This window comes from Belonocnema kinseyi, chromosome 3 (assembly GCF_010883055.1).
Source record: "Belonocnema kinseyi isolate 2016_QV_RU_SX_M_011 chromosome 3, B_treatae_v1, whole genome shotgun sequence".
Taxonomy (NCBI): Eukaryota; Metazoa; Arthropoda; class Insecta; order Hymenoptera; family Cynipidae; genus Belonocnema; species Belonocnema kinseyi.
The window spans coordinates 58792784-58809060 of NC_046659.1; the positions used below are offsets into that span (position 1 = coordinate 58792784).

At 30.7% G+C, this 16277-nt stretch overlaps 1 protein-coding gene across 3 annotated transcripts in view; it reads right to left on the reverse strand.

The window, feature by feature from the left end:
* Positions 1-16277, reverse strand: part of LOC117168665 (bromodomain-containing protein DDB_G0270170-like) — a 165051-nt gene that overhangs the window by 31291 nt on the left and 117483 nt on the right. For 2 of the 3 annotated variants that reach the window (XM_033354325.1, XM_033354326.1), the window contains exon 2: positions 5511-5839. In XM_033354325.1, the coding sequence (XP_033210216.1) occupies positions 5511-5832 (322 nt within the window). In that variant the 5' untranslated portion in view covers positions 5833-5839. Of the gene's footprint in view, positions 1-5510; positions 5840-9230; positions 9248-16277 lie in introns of those variants that run through there. The other variant, XM_033354327.1, reaches the window with a different exon arrangement.

Genomic DNA, 16277 nt, shown 5'->3' on the forward strand with positions numbered 1-16277 from the left:
TAACATTCTAATCTCATCAGTCACTTGACTTAGTCCGTGGCTATGATGTATCACCGGGTTTACCCGAGTAAAAGTTTAATAAAAACACATAATAATAATAACAAAGTAAGCTAATTAATTGTAAATTCAAAAGAATTTAAAAACTCAATTAAAATTAAATCATTCAACTGAATTTATGAAAATTGAAGATAAAATTAGTGAAATTCATTTAACTATATATTATAATTCAATTGATTTAAAATTATTGCAAAAGAAATTTACATTAATAAAAATTTAACCAACTTATTTATAAATGTATGCCACTGACTTCAAAGTTAATTCTGCTCATTGACTCAATCAAAGTGAAATCAACTAATTCAACGAGAAATTTATGTAGTTCAAAGTCAATTCCACTTAAAACGTGATATATTAAACAGATTTTCAAATGAAATAAACTAAATCGAGATTAGTTCTGATAAATATTAAATGAACTCCACTGAAATTAAAATAACGTATACTAAATTCAGTATAAATTCTACTGGACTCAGAGAAAATTCTACTAATCAAAATAAAATGTAATAATTGTAACCGAATTGCTGAATGCTAAATTCAATAACTTTTCATCTACTATGGTCAAAGATTGACCGATTTTGGTTAAAAATTCAACTATTTTCGGGAGAAATTTCCATTTAGCTACCGTCGGTAGAAACAACGCTGACCCACACGGGGTAATGTCAGCGACACTATAACTTTGTCAAAAATAGTTTCTTACCTTTAAAAAATATAATTCCACATTTTGAAAAAGTGGGATTATTTTTGTTGCAGCTTAAAAGAACATTGAATCGTCGTACTTTTGAGGATTCGCGTTCTCCTGGATGGTTCAGAATTACTCCAGTTGACGGTTATGACTAGTTTTTTTTTATTGGGGCTATTTAGTATTTAAGTTTTTCAAACAGATATAATACAACATCTAATTTTAGTAAGTTGTTGAAGCCAAAAATTATCCTTAATTCATAATTAATTTATGAAAAAATCTGCGCGAGAATGAGTGGAGTCTTGCGAAAGAAAACAAGAAACTGAACCATCGCCGAAATGAAATTAACATACTCGATAACATAACCTTGAGAAGGTCTCGTATAATAAAGAAGAAAAAACTAAAATTCTTGGAAGCCAGATGAGCATGAAGAGTGAAGACACAACCTTCATGGATTTTGCGTGGACCATGAACCAAAGTAAAGGTCTGGAGGCTAAATAGTCCTAATGGGACCAAAAAAAGTGCGTTTCGACTTTCGTGGATTTAATGTGGGATTGTTGGCTCTATTTGATGCTATTAGTGGCTTCCCCATGACCGACGCTCTTCTCTCAAGAATTAAAGGCCGAGGTCATTTCACCCCCGAGGAGAGTCATCTCGTCCCCCTATAATTAAGAATCTCCCAGGTGATTTGACCAAAGACCGACCACCGACAATAACGATACCAAAAGAGTCCAGCTTCATTCGTGGCACCAACCAAGAGCCAATGGGCCTTGGGCATTCCACACATTGGCTGAAGTTAGTGTTGTTTCGCCATAATTCATAAATTGCATAATCTCTTGCATCTTTATCTGACCCAATACGTCGACGTCTTTAGGTGCTGCATTCTTTCCTACACAAATGCTTTTCTCTCCTTCGATACCTACCTTATTTACCTAAAGGAAGTGGTTTTGCAAAAATAAACAGTTGTTATTGGGTAGACTGGAGATTGTAAATATTACACTTTTGTATGTAACACACATAAGGAAAATTTATTCAATTTCTACTTAGGGGTGTGATGTGTATTTCAGTTACAATAAAATTGTTTTTATTCATAATTATCAGACATTTTTGTATAAGTGGATTTAATTTCCTATCATAAAAGCCCGTAATAAATGGCTGAGATTAAAGGTTACTTTAGCGCTGAACAGAAAGTATTTCCCTTAATAATTTCCAAAAAGTAACCGCAATGGAAAAGATTCCGATAATATTTTGAAGGGCGAAAGGCTTGTAGCCTACTTCTTCTCCCCCCACTCACATCGAATTTCTTTTCGGAAGGCCCGAAAATACAAGCGTTTTCGTGTTGAGCATTTCAAAGCACGGATCCCGAAAAGGTGAGAGGACTTGGTGGATCGCACAACTTCCCAAATTTAAAATGCCAAACTCTAGGACAGGAGTTTTTTTTTGTCCACTGTAAAAGGTGTTCAGCGAGAGTAAATGGTCCGAAAGTTTCTTGATACTAGCATCCGAAGTTTCGAAACTTCTTGCAAGAAAAAATCTGAAAATGCATTTTTTTCGTTTTTTCAAAAATTATTAATTTTAGAGCAAAAGTGTAAATATACTAAATATGTGTTTAAGTGCGGGATCTACAACTTTTATGCGTTACAGCTGTATTTCAGATCAATATTGTTCGAGGATAAAAAAATAACTATTTTTTAAAAAAGGAAAAAGGTTAATAACTTAGTTTCTATTAACCTGAGCCAAAAATTCATTTGGGACATTCAACTGCGATATAAGAGGAAACTCTAAGCCAATTTTCAAGTAAATATTCTTAATTGCCCTTTTTGGAAGTATATATTTTTCAAGGATTGCGAACTAAAATGATTTTGAAGGTAGATTAAAACTCAATTGTATAGACAGTGCTTTGATTTGTACATTAAGCAGGAAATGATTTACATTTTATTATGTAATTTAGACACCCACTTGAATAATACGAGAATTCCCTAATTTGACTAAAGAAGTTAAATTATAAATTTTTATGTACAGTAATTTAAATATTCCAATAAAAGTTTTAAATAATATGAAAAATATGAACTATAAGTAGATTCAAATTTATTACTTGAACAACTAATAAAATGGCAATTCAATCTTTTAAAATTCTAAGCACGCAAAAAGAAATAGTTAAATCTATTTTCTATCGTATAAACTCTAATATGAATTTCCATAAATATATAAATTCACTTGATATTGTATAAAAAAGTAAGCAGGCCGAAACGTTCTTCCCATGAGAAATTGATTATGACCAAATCAGTGGTGGGCTTGTAAAGTGCAGAACCCAAATACATGTTTATTTTCAAGCAAAAGCTGGTAAATTGGCTTTCCAGGTGGTCAGCGGTCACTAAGATCAATGAGGCCTGACCACTTCCGAGTAAAAAATTGAGTTTAATCTGATTTGGTTGGGCGGAGAATGAAGCTTTGATGAAAGGGTCCCGAATATCAGAAGAAGAATGCTTTTTGGGGAAGAATGAAAGGCCTAACTAATTTTAAAAAAGTGAGGAATGCTGTGGGATGGATTTCTTTTTTTAAGTTACTGAAATATTTACGAATATAGTTATATAGTGTTATATAATAAAAAATTTACATGTTAATGAAACCACATTATTTTAATTTTTAATTACTTTTTTACTTTAATTATTGTTTCATTTTAATTAACCGTATTAGGTTTAGGCGTTTCAAAACTCTTCGTTCCTAAAATTCATTTAAATTAGTTACAAAAAGGAACCAAAACATTCTCTTTAAATCACATTTTATTCTGGTTTGAATGATGTGGTTCAATCGAATGCTTCAATACAACTCATACTTTTCAGTTCAGTCATAATCCAATTGATGCAATCAATATTTTTTCAACGTAATTTTTTTAAGTATGACGCACAGATTCCTGATACCGACGTTTACGACATCTAAAAGATTTGTGGATTCATGTCCGTGCTCTCGTTGCCCAAAATTTCATCGCAAAGTAAAACATGTCAAAATTTAAATTTCTAAATTAAGTATATTATCATCGTTTAAATAAGTCATAATAAATATAATTACAGTGAAATTAAATTACAATGAATACCAAGATTCGCGATAGGTAATTGCCGCCTAGTAAAAAAAAGCTATCCAGAATCCTTTTCAGAAATAATCATGTATTTTGCACCTTTTTTTAAAATTTTTCCGCAATTATTAGCAGGAGAATAATTTTAGGCGTGATATTATGTAAATGCTTTAGAAACTGGGAGATTAAAAGAACAACATAAAAGTAACATTAAATAATAAAAATAACAAATTTTCGACTTTTGTTCACCTCTATGTCCTAATCTATCTAATCAATTGGTACGAAATTTTTACGAGAAGCCTGCAACAACATGTTCTCGATAAAAATTGCAGGAATTTTCGATGCCTTAAATATTTTTAAAGATTTTACGTATGTCGTTTAAAAAATGAAAATGCAGTAACGAAATAAATGGTAAGATTTAAAAAAACTTTTAAGATATCGAAAATTCTTGCAAGACGTATCAACAATATGTTACTGCAACCTTCGCATTAAAATTTGGTGCAATTTGGTTGGATAAGTTACGCTTCAGAGGTACATGCAGATAGAAAACTTAATTTTTTTAAATGATTTGACAATAATGCATTTTTCCTCCTAGGTTCACCGAACTTAACTCACATTTCTTTCGGTGAATCTAGCTACCCTTACCATTTCAATTGAAATTGAAAAATACAAAATCTGCCAATTACAACTATATGAATTAGTGACATCGAAGTTGGTTAAGTAATTTTGGAAAACAAAATTTATAATAAAATATATTGGGACATTTTTTCATAAATTACCCTATAGAAAGTTGAAAAATAAATTTTAAAAAGCCATATTTGGGATTGGAAAATTTGGCGGGATTGAGTGTTATAACCAAAATTATATTGATTAAAAATGTTTATATATAGTAGATCGAGGGTGCAATATACTCCAGCTAAACTATATAAGTAAACTTTCTTCATTTATTTGATTATAAATATTTTTTCCTAAATTACTTGGCCAGGTTTGATTTCACAAATTCATTAAATTCTAAATTAGGCCTTAATTTAACGTATTTGATGATGATAAATAAAGTTATTGTATAGGATATACAACACTTAAATACCTAATGCAAATATTATACAAAATATTTTGTATAGTAAAGTATATAAATTTAACATTATTGTGACCAAATAAATTGTTCTTATTTTTACAGTCGTCTCTTCACAGTGTTTCGAACACCATAATTTATTTTGCACAATATGAAAAAAATTATTTTTTATGGAATTATAAGAAAAATTGTTCTGAATAGTCTGTTTATGTAACCATTTTAGAAAATTACGAATTAAGTACTCACTGAACTTTTCCTGAATTTTACGTAATCTGTTATCATTATTATTAAATTTTAATAATAAGTATTTAATACTTTTGTGTGGAAATTGGTCGACCTTCTATTTTCTACCCAGTGTTGACCAAATTCCGCTTATAAGTAAATTTGTTATATTAATTTATTAATTTATTTGAAACATTCTATGGCATCGGATGTTCTAGTTGAGACTGTTAGCAATATTAATCATAAGCTTCAACATTTTTAAAACGGCCTCTTATAGTAAAAATACTTAGTAAAGTCAAGGCATATTTTTCAGCATAATATAAAAACTAGTTTTCTCCAAATAATGAAAAATGTTGGGATGTATAAAATGCGAAATAAATTAACAAAGAAAGAAGGATAAGACAAATAACCTTTCTGTTTTTCGGGCTCATGTTCTACAATAAAGGCCGGCATGGCAGTGACCATTTGATAATCAGTATCAGTCCTGAGATTCGAGCTCTGATTGTCATCAGAGGTGAGAAGTGTGTAAGGAGATGCGGCATCTCCGCAACTTTTTCTTCCATATTTGGACCTAGAGGCCCTCAACAAGACAGAATTCAGAGCTTGAAGTTGGCCCTCTGACTTCCTTGATGTCAGGAATCCAGGAGGCTCGTCCAGAGTTGTGGGACTTGGCAGTGAACAGCCTGCCTCGTCCGCACTGTGGCGTCTCGTTTTTGACAATCTTTTAAACATCGCTGTCCTGCAACATAAAGAATAACAAACTACGTCAGAGAAGGATTATATTTTTCACTCCACGAATTCAAGAAGAAACAATGTCTTAAAGTAAAATTATTAACTTTACGGTTAACCTCGAGAGTAAATATGATTTCTGTCCATCCAGTCATGAGACTAATATACGAGTATGTACACGGAAAAAACAGTATTGCCGCTCGAACTATACAGAAGTATAGTTCAGCGAAGTACGCGTATACAGTGCCTGGACCCATGCGGTATCGGTTACACGATTATACTGATTTGTCGCGGGACCAATACACTGCTTCGCCTACACGTCCGACTCTAACCTCAAAATGGAAGGGAAGCGTTATTTGTTCGAGGAGTTTTTTTTGTAACAGTTTCTTCGTATCATATCTTTTTTTTCAAATGTCCACGTTTTTAGACGTTCTGATCCAGAAAAACAGCGTTTCGCGAATCTGTGTATGTGTGCGCGTATATTTTAGTTTGTAGCACCGTGAAAGAATTTTCACATCACATATTGTCACGTCATCAAACTTGTATCCTTTGTGGAGCAATATGACGTGTAGGAATACTTGTATAGCTGTTACGTCTATAATTAATGTTCACAATTGATTTAATGATATTTTTACCCATGTTCAAGCGTTTCGCGTACTATTATACTCAAGAATTTATTTCTGCTATTCGCAAATCGTAGATTCAAAAACCGCGCTAGCTCGCGTGCGCCGATAAAAAATTGAATCGCGTCCACAGTTTGTCTTTTGTTTTTCACTGCGCTTCTGCTGTTTCACAGTTTATCGTGTAGTTGTAGTATATTATTATGTTCTGTCAAATCACGTTAAAAGATGTCGGGCGTGAAAAGCCATCAAAACATAGGTCGGAAACGATCGAGAAATACTGATTCCTGGGCTCAAAACGTCAGGAAAACATCGAAAAATTCGGTATGTATCATTTTCATAACGCGGAAAGAAAAAACGGGAAACGAATTACTAAAATCATTGGTATGCGTGGGATAATCATCGAGATGAGGCTTTTTTCTATTATTGTATGACGCAGGAAACCATCTATGTATGTAAATATTTATTTTCGGCTAGAATTTCAGCGAAGAAGATTTGCGGTGCGCGCTGATGCTTTTCTTTAAAATTCCATAACTCCTACAATTTTCATTGGATCGATGTCAAATTTGGCTAAAAACTTGGCCAAATATTGACGATCATGAAGATATGTTTCTTTAAGCGAGAATTGGTCAAATTAAAAACTTCCTCGCCACGTGAAATGTAGAAAACACGGTTTTTCGGGTCGATCGATACAGCGATCGATATTATCAAACCATAGATCGCTAAGTTACTTTGATTCACATCTTTGGTTTTGGTGAGAAGTCACGAACTTCCTTTTCCAACTTCAAGTGATTTGGTCTATGAGTTTCCGAGAAACGGTAGTTTAAGTTTTATAAAACATTGAATTTATCAATTTTTGCAGAGCAAAAAAAAATTAGTTTTCATTTTTTATTTTGAAAACTATTTTTTTACGAAAAAATGCCTAAGAGAAAAAAGATGCGCCTCGACAAGTCGCGTCGAGTCCTATTTTTTGTTAATGGAAATTGGCGATTTCCATTTGCGACCAAGTTAAACAATTCTTTTACAGCATTTCGCGCGCTCGGCGACTGTATTATTCGGCCCTTTAATTGAGCTACAGAAAACTAAAAACGCCTGACAACAGTTAACCCTTATTTTAAAGGAGAGACAAAAACTTCTTCAGGGGCATAATTTTCAACAGATTGACGTAATAATTATTTTTTGTAGTCTGGAGGATCAGTCTGGACCCATACCACTATGTCAAAAAATATATAGCACTAAGTATTCGCATTATATCAATTTATGAAAATGTCGATGAAGTTAGGGAAGCTTAGCATTCTATATTATTATAGTGAACAAATAAAACGAATTGCTAAGGGGACGGTGTGAAATAATTTTTTTAAAAATAATTTTCGTAATTAAATAATAATTGACAAAATATCCATAACCCAAATATGTTTATTTAAGTATCTCCAATTTTAAATTGAAAGCATATATAATTGAAAAATTATAATGAAAAAAAAACTAAAAATTCATAAAAAATTTAATTTGAGAGTTTTCTTCAATTAACTAAAATGCAATTTACTATAATTATTGAAAAATAAATTTATAGATTTCATAAGATTTAAATTTTATTGAGATTAAAACTGAATTCTTTTGAAATATATTTTTGTCATTTGATAGAATCAACAAAATTGTGATTCAATGGTTCACTAGTTTCAAGAATTAAAATTTTAAGGATTTCAAAATTGGATAACTTCAAATTCTTTAAAGTTTTCTAACTGAAAGTATTATAATTTATTTTTAAAATCACTCTTATATTTAAAATTAAGCGTTTAAAGCATATGAATCTAATAAAATATCATTTATAATTATTTTTTCAAATAATATCTAGCAGGGCGTATTGTAAAAGAATAAAAACTAACAGTATAAATATGAAAAGTTCCAAAGTCAATTTTAAGCGTTGACAAATGAAAGAGATATAGGAAACATCTAATGTAAATATTAAAAGGTAGATGGAACAAATATGGCATTATGAAAATTTTAATTTTATTTGGATCTGTCAAAACCGAACCAAAGACTCAGTACTTTTTGGTTAACGTAACGTAACGAAACATATTTGCATATTTGAAATTCTGTTATATAAATTTCGTAGAATGTTGTTGAAATAAAGGTTATTAGTCGCTGAACAATTAGAAACATATCTTGCAAAATATACAATATTTGCATTGTACATTTAGTTACCGTCCAAAAATTCTTATAATATCGATTTCATGCAACCAAAAAAAAAAACTTTCTGACATTAATAATTAAATTTCTTCAAAGGATCACAGATTTCAACTTAACTGAATCTGATAAGGTTAAAACACCATTAATTAAAAGATAAAAAATGACTCAGAACATTTTTCTAGATAACAATCTTCATTTTCCAATTGGCTACCTCGATAAGGATATTTCACATTTCCTGATGTAACTTTCTAAAATAACAAAATATGTAAAAAGGACATTTCGATTGTGTAATACAGAAATGACCAGTCCCAATTATCCACGCGTCAATAAGTGATTACGTTTCTCGAACACCTGCGCCAAGATCTTGAAATTCTTAAGATCTAAAAGTTTAGTAATTACTCCGATAATTATTCTTTTTATAACTACTGAATGCATGACTTATTTTGGATTTTTCAAGGTGCTGATGCAGCTTTGGAGTCGTTTCACCTTTCTCCTATACAACATACGGCACTCGATCAAGCAAACTGCAAAGCAGATACTTTCAGGTATTATATCTCGCCTAGCACTTCGGACGAATATTATAATGCCACTTACTCGGAGTTCACAATGACCGCAAACCGCAAAGAAAGATGAATGTACTGTAACTGGACGCGAGGAAGCGCCCGCTCTCTGCAGACGCGATAAAGTGATCAACTTTCGAGCAGTTTGCAAAAAAGGGTTGTGTATCACAAAAGGCAACGCGAGCGTTTCCATTAAGAAGATAATGGAGGCGGGAGAAATGGACCTCTTTTCGAGACAAATCAACCTCCCGTGAATATGAATCAATGCGATGCGACTATTCTACTTTTTTTAATTTTTGAATGCCAATGCTTTTGCTCTTGACCAATTCAAAGGATAAAAAAGTTTGTTTTCACAATTCTCAAGTTATATGGACGAATTCTGGGTGGCATATGAAATTACTTTGTGGATTTTTTTTAGAGTAAGACATGCAAGTAGACTGAAACTCTGCGAAAAGATGACAACTAAATTGACTATTAAATTGGCATTTACAACCACATTCACGAGTTTTTATGACTTTGTCAACTGTCTGCACCTCTTTTATCCAATTTCCATGTTTGTTATAAAAAATATCTTTGGAATTTACCGTTAATGTATTCAAAATTCAATAAGGGATAATAAAAGTATGAATTCTAAAACCATCAAAGTAAAACATTTTGACCAATTTTCAACGTTAAAATTAAACATATCATAAAAAACATTTTTTAAAGAATTTTTTAGTGTTTTAAAATGAAAAGTCTAGGCTCACTGGAAATATGTATATGTACTATGTCCACCGCATTTTAGTGAAACTCGACACGGCCATTTCAAAAGTATTTTTAACTTACCCCTACAAGACTGAACAATTTGATAATTAATTCACTCAGATTTAAATTTTTTACTACCAAAATGATTTAAAATTTAACAGAATTTAAAATAAAACACAAAAATGACAGCATTCCATTTAAAAATTGTGTATATGGTTTCAAGAAATTCAAATTTTCAACTATGTTCAACTTCAACAATTCAACTATTTCGTTCTACACATCATTTTAAAAATTCAAAATAAAAACGTATAAAACAATATGAAACCAACAAATTTAATTATGCAGAATTTAAGCGCTGAAAATGGAAAAAAATTAAATAGAAGCTCTTAAATTAATAGGATTAAAAACGTTAACGTATAAAAGCCATCTTGTAAGCAATTTTCTTTGAATCAGATAAAAGTTTCTTTCACTGAGAGAAAACAAATCTTTTTTTTTTTATTTAAACCATTTTTCTTTGAACCAAAAATATATTTTTTTGCGTATTTATTAGCTTTGAACTCCCTTTATTCACTCTCTAACTAATTCAAATATTTGAAATATTAGGCAGTGTCAATATTAAGTTATAACTTCTGAAACGAAAAAATTAAATATCTTTTATCTACAATTTTATCTATTGAGAATGAAACAGTTCAATTTTACAAATGTTAAAAATTCGAAATTTGCAACTTTAAAGCTTATAAATTGGTGCAATTTAAAACATAAAAATCTTTCATTTGTTTAAACTTGTGAGAATTATTATTGAAATAATGTATAAAAGGTGTAATTCACCATTTTTTAACATGATAAACTTTTGAATAGTTTTTTCAACACTCTTTTTAACTGGTCGAAAAATGAGTCCAAATTTAAGCAAATTGTTCCTGGGCTCTACTTTTGGAATTTTTTTCTTGGTTAAGTAGAACAAAGTATTTAAATTAGAAGCGTGCTGTCGTTTATTTAAATTTTTAATACAAATTTAGACACGATTGGATAATTGGATTTTTTTAAATCGAATTAAATTTGAACATGCATTAAACAGGTTTAATTTCCTTAAGTTATTACGATTTTTTAATCAAAATAACTCCTTCTTTGGCAAAAAAATGAATCGAAAACCCAATAAAATAAAGTCGGTTTGATATACAGTAAAATTTGTGTCTATTGCAAAAAATCTAATGTTCCAAGTGTGTCTAGATTGATATTAAAAATTGGAATAAACGACTGCACACCACTAATTTAAATATTTATTTGCTTATTTGAAATTCAAATGATCATTATTTCAATAATTGTTTAATTTATTATTTACGTAATTCATAATCATTGTGTTTGTGTAGGATTCGGAAAGCTGGAAAGGAGCAGAAAATCGCCTTGTTTTGAAATTCTGAGAGTTGCCATTGAAATGAAAATGTACCATCGCGTGAGATAAGATCGGATGCTTTCATCACTTTAATGTGGGAAGTAATGTATTTACATACAATAGGTTCAATTGACATAAATGCTTGCATTAAAATCTGCGCTCTTTTCATTATCTTATCATCTAATAAAAAATACAACGGTGATATGAACGATAGAAATCTGTGATTAATTGAAGAATGCGAAGAACATTATTGGCTTCAGTGCACATGCACAATTGCACACCCTACTTTCATGCAAAATTGAATTCTTTCAAAGTTTTGAAAAATTGTAATGAAATTATCGATGAAAATCTAATTTCCTTTGATGCATTATCATGATTAAAGCTTATCCAATATTTCTTTTATTATAAAACTTTAAATTTTGAAATGAAAAAGTTGTTTAAACTCTTATATTTTTCAAAATAAACGTTTCCTCGAAATACACTTGAAAACCCCTATGTTTTGCAATACTGCAGTAATTGCATTAGTAATAATTTGTCAAAACCTTGATTTTTAAACTAAAAGTCTAATGAAGTTAATTGCATGAAAATAATAAAGTAATTTGTCATACTAAATAACAGTTTCTTCTGCGGAGAACATAATGAAAAGTGTGCAATCTAACTATAATGTAATCAGTTGGTAAAGTGGCTAATTTTATCCCTGCCAGTAGAAGTGTATGCAAGAGTATGACAGCGCATGACAGTTGTTCATTTCGCGAGCTTTGATTCGCCGCTTAATCTCTTAAAAAATCAAGCGCGACACGACTTAAAACCACTCTCTGCGCTTTGCGATCGCGGTTTCGTAATATGGGACGCATCTGCTTGTCGCTCCGGGTTTTATAATAATTACTCTTCCGTCATACGACAAGGCGTGAGTTCGCATGCATACATACATACATACATACATACACACTAATGTATTGCATGTATAATACAAGTTGAGAGATTTTTATAGCATGACATCTCTCATTGAGATATTGCCACATCGCGAACAGAGACATTTTATATACAATATACATCGTTGCAAACATTTGCATAAGACGAGCTCGAGAAAGAAGCATGCAAATCACAAGCTCAGGCCTCAGTTCTGTGATTACACTCTCATCGCCTTCATCTTAGACAGCCGTGAAATTAAGTTTCGAATTCAAATCTCCTTTTTTCAAGATTACACTAATGTATCTTCATTTATTCTAAGATTTATTTTTCTTCCAAAATATTCTGCTATAACGACTTTGTATTTTTCAAAGTACTCTCGTTAAGACAAGTCTAGAATATTTTCGAAAGAATTTTTAAAATAAAGAATGTCAAGAAAAGATCAAAATAGCACTGATTATGCTATAACATTTCAAAACATGAATTTTTTATAAATAAAGAAATCTTCAAGAAATACTCTAATACTTAAGAATATTAAAAAGTTGTATACAAAATTATTCGGAACATTATACATGAAAATCCGAAAATCTATTTTCTCGAAAAAACTATGCTTTTTACAACTTTTCTTGGGTTGATGGCACAATTCTTAATGGATCCTAATGAAATTTAGCTGAGTGGCATGAAATGCAAAACTATAGGAATTTTGTAAATTAGTGCAATTTTTCAGGAATTTATTATAACCCCAATAGTTAAAAAAAATTCCGGATTTTATAAGAGAGAAATATTGCTCATTATTTTTTATTCACACCGGTAGCAAATTTAATAGTATCTATTAGCACCAAACCTTAGCATATGGCTACAGCAAACTCCGTTAGACCGATTAACGTCAAATTTTAACTGTAAGTGAGTGGAAATATTTTTCAGTGCTATTTTTGAAGATTTTAGAATATCTTTAATTGTTTGAAAACGTTTGTTTATTTTATCATAAAAAATGGAATTTTTTTATCTTTGCACACGACTACACCAAAATGCAATTGAACAATCAACGTAACATTTTAACTGTAGGTGCGTGGTTTTATTCTCTACTAATATTTTTATCAGGAATTTGTAATATCATGAATGGTTTAATACGTATCTTGTAGAATTTTAAAGATTTCACTTTGGCAGCTTTCGTTTTCACGTCAGTTATAATTTATTGTACTCGGCCAATTTTTGGTATCGTAGATGTTTTTGATGGTCCCATAACACTTTAGAATATTCTAGAAAATTCCAGTATCCTTCAGATCTTTCGAAAAGTTTCTAAAATATTTAAGATAAATTTAATGTAGTTAATAAATTCAAAAATACGTAAAACTTAATTCTGTAATATTTTAAACTGGGCTGGAATATTAATCCAGATTTTCCCGAAGATACAACGAGTGATTCCACGATTGTAATAAATCAATTTTCTGCAATGTTTGTTTAAGGTTTTATACATTTTTTAGTATTTCAAAATCTTGCACAATATTTGCTAAAAAAAAACCCGGATATAACAATATCTAATTAATAACAAAATAATTTGAACATGTAAAAAGATTTAAACGTTTTCACTTCATAAAAGAGTTCAAAAAAATGGTTTCAAAAGTTAGACATATTTTAGTGTAAAGCAACAAAAGAAGCACTTTCATCAAAAAGTGGCAAGGGTTAAAGAAATTTCAATTACGTATGGAAATTGTCTTGGAAATTAAAATGCAGATAACTGAAGTCAATATTAAGTGCTCTTAAGTTTCCATGAAATGCACCTTTAAATTACGTTTACCCTATCCTTCAATTACACTCCCATTAGTTTTCAATGAAAACAAATTACAGATTCATTTTCCTGAATAAGGTATCTTCCTAAATGCGTTTCTAATCCGCTACAGTCAACTTGACTACCTTAGGAATATAATATCCACGATTCATAACTGATTAAAGAAATCATCAAATTGAATGACTTCACTATTAATCTTTTTCGAAATAAGTAATTGCAGAAACATGCGCATAACTCAACGTAAAATAAAGTAAGTGAAAATCGCATTTTTGATGAGGTGATGATTTCTTTATGAGACCTGACAGAGATTTTCTGATAGAGAAAAGAAGATATTAAATGAGAAAAGATGGGAGGGAGGGAGCAAGGAAGATTACAGCTACACGTGGAACTAATGACGATTGGTCTCCGAGGCCGTAAAGATCCTCTTCTAATCCTTCGGAGGCCGAAGATCGAACATTCGCGCGATTTCCTTTATGGAATCTTAGAACATGAGTTTTACCAAGCAGCTTCAAATCTCTGGAATGATCCTAAATTTATCAGTAACTTACAGTGTATGACTTCATGTGAAATAATTTTACTTATTAATTAATAAATAGTTATAATAATTATTTATTTTGCATGTTGTGCTCCACTATATGTAGAGGTGGATCACTATTGGGGTCGCCTCCCTATATAATGTTTCTAATATATATACATAAAGTTATTGCTGATTACTGACCGATTTAATTTAAAACGCTGATCAAGAGTCTCGTTAGTATGTTATTACCAGCAGTACTTAGTCGTGCGGACCTAAGTAGACAAAGTAGATGCACCGTTTGACGCAGTTTTACAATGCGCAGTCATCTATAGAGATCAGAAGCCACCTCATTGATTGGAATCGCTACTCGCCTGCGAGAAAGGGAACAAGCCCTACATTCCACGTTCTTAGATAAAATGAGAAATATAGCCATATTTTTCTAAATGATTTAAACAAAATTTTAATTTTGTTTAAATATTTCTGCTCCTCAGCATGCAACGAGTTTCGAGAAGAAAAATATTAAAAGTTGGAGACCCCCTTCATTTGCATATAACTTATAATTAACTATATGAGTGATTGTCAAATTCGCGGAAAAATTTGAGTCCTGGTAATATAAAAAATAAATAGCAAGTTTACAATTTTTTTCTTATTCAATGCATACTTATTATCATTTTCTACAAGTTAGTCACTTCCTTTTTTGTAGTTTCTATTTACATTCACTTTAATTTAATACGAAAGCACCTCCAATTTTCTCATCCTGCTGTATCCAAACCTCAATCTGATGAGTCTGAAGTTCGCAATGTACGACAAAAGCAACCCAAAAAATCTGCCCACTTCGTGCTACTTTTATTACGGCCAAACCCCAAGAAATTACGGCCAAACTCCTAGAAATCATTTAATCATATGCTTCTTTCGGAAAATACGGTTTTAAAAATATTTTTCAAGAAATAATTGTTTCAACAAATTAGATCTGTTTGCACATTTAAAAAACGGTCGATTCATTTTTTTTATACACTATACAGTCAGAAAGATAATTTGATGTATTCTATTGTATACAATCTTTTTAATTTATCGAAAATAAACTTTTTGATCAAATAAAAATTGTTCAAACAAATATAATTTTTCTAAACATTAGAAGGAATACAAAAAAATTTAATTATTCAACAAAAAGTAGCATAGTACACTAATTTGAAAAGAAATTTTACATTTCTGGTTTGGTTTTTAGAAATTTTGAAAATAAACAATACTTAACTATTTAAATAATTACATTTAACGCAGAAAATACGATTAAAAATTTTTTTGCTGGGAATAAATAATTGTTTAAATAAGTTACCTTTATTTACAAAATTAAAAATGGTTTAAAAAGTCATGGCCGATATTTAAATTGTCCATTAGTAATTATTTGTGTTTGAAAAATGGCAGAAAATTGACAATAATACGCAAAAATGTAGTTTTTTTATTTTTGGGTCATATTTGAGGCGCTGCAGGGAGGGTGAGGGTGGCTTGAAAATAAAAGTTATCAGTATGGTTTTATTTCATAGACATTAATCTTCAATCCCTAAATACTTGGTAGGTTTCGATCAAACCCTGATGTATGTGTTCAATTTTTCGAAAATCCAAAATTTGTCCATGTAATGAAATGGGATTTTGAAGTGCCCGGTGGCACGTGTTAATATTTGAATTTCGAAAAAAATACGGATTTTCTTTCATCGGATTTGGAAACTTGGGGGGG